At 45.9% G+C, this 4,100-nt stretch overlaps 1 protein-coding gene across 1 annotated transcript in view; it reads left to right on the top strand.

Annotated features, from left to right (window-relative positions):
* Positions 1 to 4,100, top strand: part of Tmc2 (transmembrane channel like 2) — a 52,368-nt gene that overhangs the window by 40,814 nt on the left and 7,454 nt on the right. The window contains exon 16 of the mRNA XM_005365627.1: positions 3,151 to 3,276. Within this exon, the coding sequence (XP_005365684.1) occupies positions 3,151 to 3,276 (126 nt within the window). The remainder of the gene's footprint in view (positions 1 to 3,150; positions 3,277 to 4,100) is intronic.

The following is a 4,100-nucleotide window of genomic DNA, read 5'->3' as shown; positions in this document are numbered from 1 at the left end:
CATGAAACTGGTCTACCAATCATGGTCGTGAGCGCATTCTCACTCATGGAACTGGTCTACCAATCATGGTCATGAGCGCGTTCTCACTCATGGAACTGGATGAGATGATTAAGAGGAATTTGTTATAAAGTCTCTTCTTCACGCATCTGCTCACACCTTAATTTCTATCATGAATGATAGCAGCCATAGGGGTTAAGTAGCAAATGGAAGTCTCCATCAAAGGAGAACAGAAAGCAGGTGACTTGACAGCAGAGAAAGTTTTGGGAAATCCCAGATGCTGGCTTTACATATGAAAGAAGGGGACTTCAGCCAAGGACACAAGGCATACCCACCTCTGTGGCCTCCCTCAGGGGACTGTGGCCCAGTCAACAGCTTAGGTTAACCCAGTGAAACCATTTCAAACTTCTGGCCTCCAGGGCTGTAACACCGTCCACGCATATTATGCTAATCCATGTGTACTAACTGTTGTAGCAGCCACCACACTCACACTTCAAAGACAAAATAATGAACACTCAACTTTGACTTAAGAGCATACTATATGAAGTTCTCTTTTTTTTACTATTTTTGCACAATAAGCATGTACTGATAATAAAAAAATAAATGTCATGACATAGTGATATGCATGACACCTGAAATGTCATAACTGAAATGTTGCAGATTGATTTTTTTTTGACAGAGCCTCTTTGCATAGCTCAGGCTAGGTTTGTACAATCCTCCTGCCTCAGCTTCCTAGATGCTGGGACTACTGGCATCCAACACTACAGTGCCAAGCAATGAAATAGCCACATATGGTCTCTGATGCAACTGCATGGCTCTGCTGTTATAGGATAATATATACCAGTATATCATATGTGATATAATGCCATTCTAGCTTAGCCATATACACTCTACCAATGAATGAGCACGGCTGTGTTCCAGTAGAAGTTTATAGACGTTGAAATGTAAAAAAAAAAAAAAAAAAATCATACTTCAGTTTTTATATGTCATAAGATATTATACTTGATTTTTTCCAACCACTTAAAAATATCAAAAGAAAAAAAGAAAGAAAGAAAACTATTTTAGCTTGAGGGTGACAAGCTGATCTGTCCCTGTGGCATTATATGTCAATCTGATCTTTGCACAGAGAAAACTAAGCTGCTGACTACAGCACTGTATGACACACACCTGCTGACTTCACGGAGCCCTCTGACTGTATGAGCACTGTGCCTTGTTGCCTATAGAGAGGAGGGGACTCGGAGCACATCTCCAGAGATGAAGGCTCAGCCCGTGCAGTAGAAAGCCCTGTGGTCCCGAGAGCACCCCGTCGCCACTCTTCTAATGCTGTCTTCCTCACCACGGGACTGTGGACAGACACCCGAAATATATGTTTAAAAACCCAGAATTTCAAAATTGCACTTTAATTAATTTTTATAATTATCTTAGTAGTCACATTTGATGGTACAACTCTTGTGAAAAGAACCAGGACATGAATGCAGTCATAAAGAGAAAGGGGAGACACCTCGGCTACTAAAGTGCTTGCTGCATAAGCCAGGTTCCCAGAACTTACATAAAGGTTGGGTAAGTGTGGCTTCCCCCCTGGAATCCCAGCCTCTGAAGGAAAATCCAGAAGATTCTCTGAGAAAGCTGGCTAGATAGACTAACCATATTGGCTAGCTCTGGGTTTGAAAGACTCTTGTCTCCAATAAGGTGGAAAAACAATTGAGAAAGACTCCTGACGTCAACCACAGACCTCCATATGCACAGGCACACACATACATATACACAGGAAAAGTGGATAGATGAAGGGCTGGAAAGATGGCTCAGAGGTTAAGAGCATTGGCTGCTCTTCCAGAGGTCCTGAGTTCAATTCCCAGCAACTACATGGTGGCTCACAACCATCTGTAATGAGATCTGGTGCCCTCCTCTGGTGTGTCTATATAGTATATGTATATATAAATAAACAAAAAGAAATCTTTAAAACAATAAGATGATAGATGGATGGACAGACAGACAGACAGATCTGGGTGGTGGTGGCGCACTCCTTTAATCCCAGCATTTAGGAGACAGAATCAGGTGAATCTCTGTGAGTTGGAGGACAGCCTGGTCTACAGAGCAAGTTTCAGGGCAGGCTCCAAAGCTACAGAAAAACCCTGACTCAAAAAACAAAAAAGGTAGATAGATACATAGATATCTAGATACATACATACATGCATACACAGATAGGATAGATGATAGATAGTTCATGGTGTTCTATAGCTGGGCAGCGATGGCACATGCCTTTAATCCCAGCACTCAGGAGGCACAGGCAGGTGGATCTCTGTGAATTCAAGACCAGCATGGTCTACGAGAGCTAGTACCAGGACAGGCTCCAAAACCACAGAGAAACCCTGTCTCGAAACCCCCCAAAAGAATTTCAACCAGAATCTTCAAATTCCTAAGTCTACTTCATAGCATCAAAACTACCATTTAAGTGCCACCAGTATCCAGGTGTCCCTGGAGAGCATTTTTGGAATCAGTCTTCACAATAATTCTAAAAAAAAAAAATAAAAGGAAAAGAACCTATTATGGTAAATGGTGCGGAAGCCCACCTTGGGGCAATGCAGCTTCTTGGTTGGAAGAACACTGCAGGTGTGCTCTAGAGGCGCTGTGAGGTTTCCACACTAATCTTAGGAGGGCTGCCTCCAGGTCAAGGAGCCCAGAGGACTCCATGTTTGTCTTGTAACTAAATCATGGACCATTTCTCCTGTCACAGAGATGTGTGTGTAAGGGTCCAGCTGCCAGGGACTGAGGTAGAAGCATCCTCCAGCCTAGGAGCTCAGGAATAGACCGGGAGCGTGACAAGAGCCTGTCCCCTAAAAGGGAAGAATATGTGAGAAAATCCACTTTTTTCTGGCTGAAGAGGTGTCAAGCACAGACGAGCGGTGTAGTTTGAGAGTTCGTGTGTTCCTGAGGGCAGGAAGCTAGTGAGTGCTATACAGCCAGCCCCAGCTGTCTGTCCTGAGCAGAACGGCAGCTCCTCGTGGGATCTTCTTTCTCGGTCCGTTTGGAGCAGAGCTCTGGTTCTCTCAGAAAAGCAGTGAGGGGCAGCTTTGTAGCCATGGGGTCATGGACATGACTGTGTGTGCCACAGGATCTTGGCAAATGCCACAACGTGTCATCTCCTCTTTCTAGTGGGAAAAACAGAATGTACGACGTCCTCCACGAGACCATCGAGAACGATTTTCCTAAGTTCCTGGGCAAGATCTTTGCCTTCCTTGCCAATCCGGGCCTGATCATCCCAGCCATCCTGCTGATGTTGTAAGTTACCCAGGGCCCAGGCTCTGCCTTGTGGGAACGTCTCCTAGCAGCTGAGGCTTTCTGGACAGGGTTCCCCATTTTACTCTCTTAGTTTGGATTCCCCAGAAGTAGACCCTAAGACAGGGTCAAATGTAAGTCATTTATCAGGGAGTGGGGGTGGTGGAGGATGTGTTATCTCTGTTATGGATGTGTCTGCTATGAGTCTTTCCGGGCAACAATGCGCCTCAGAGCTACTTGGCTAGGACTAAGGAGTTCAGGGCACTTGAAACCAGCCTGGCTGGCTGGAACTATCTAAGAGCTCTGGGGTCTGAACTTCTCAGAAAGCGGAGAGTGTGTTGTTACGCTTGGATATGAAGTGGCTCCTAAGGACCACTATTGAAGCCTTGGTCCCCAGCTGCTGGCATCATCTTTGGGAAGTTCCAGAAACTTTAGCGGGGGGGAGGGGGGGGTCTAGCTGAAAGAAGTTGGTCATTGCATGTATTAGTTACAACTGTTGGGTCGCTGTGGCCACCATTATCGCGTGTTTCATGGCACTGTTCCTGGGGAAATGTGAGCAAACGTCTACCCCCTAAGAACAGCACCGAAGTCCGACTATGTGGACCAGTGAGTTGATTAGGATCACGTATGGGAGTACGGCTGCAAGGCTACGAACAGAAGTAGAAATGGTTCAAAGACAGCTGCATCACCAAAACCCACCCCAGAGTGGATGGCAACTCACAGAAGCTCGACAGCTGGCGCTCACTGCACAGCCTGCAGGCAGCTCAACGGTCAGAGGGGCTCTGCTAGGGATTCTGCTGAGCTCTGCCTCTCTGAAGCAGCTCAGA

Source organism: Microtus ochrogaster, unplaced genomic scaffold (genome assembly GCF_000317375.1).
Source record: "Microtus ochrogaster isolate Prairie Vole_2 unplaced genomic scaffold, MicOch1.0 UNK3, whole genome shotgun sequence".
In the NCBI taxonomy this organism is placed as follows: domain Eukaryota; kingdom Metazoa; phylum Chordata; class Mammalia; order Rodentia; family Cricetidae; genus Microtus; species Microtus ochrogaster.
The sequence above is the reverse complement of the archived record's forward strand: the minus strand, read 5'-3'. Positions and strand labels throughout refer to the sequence as shown.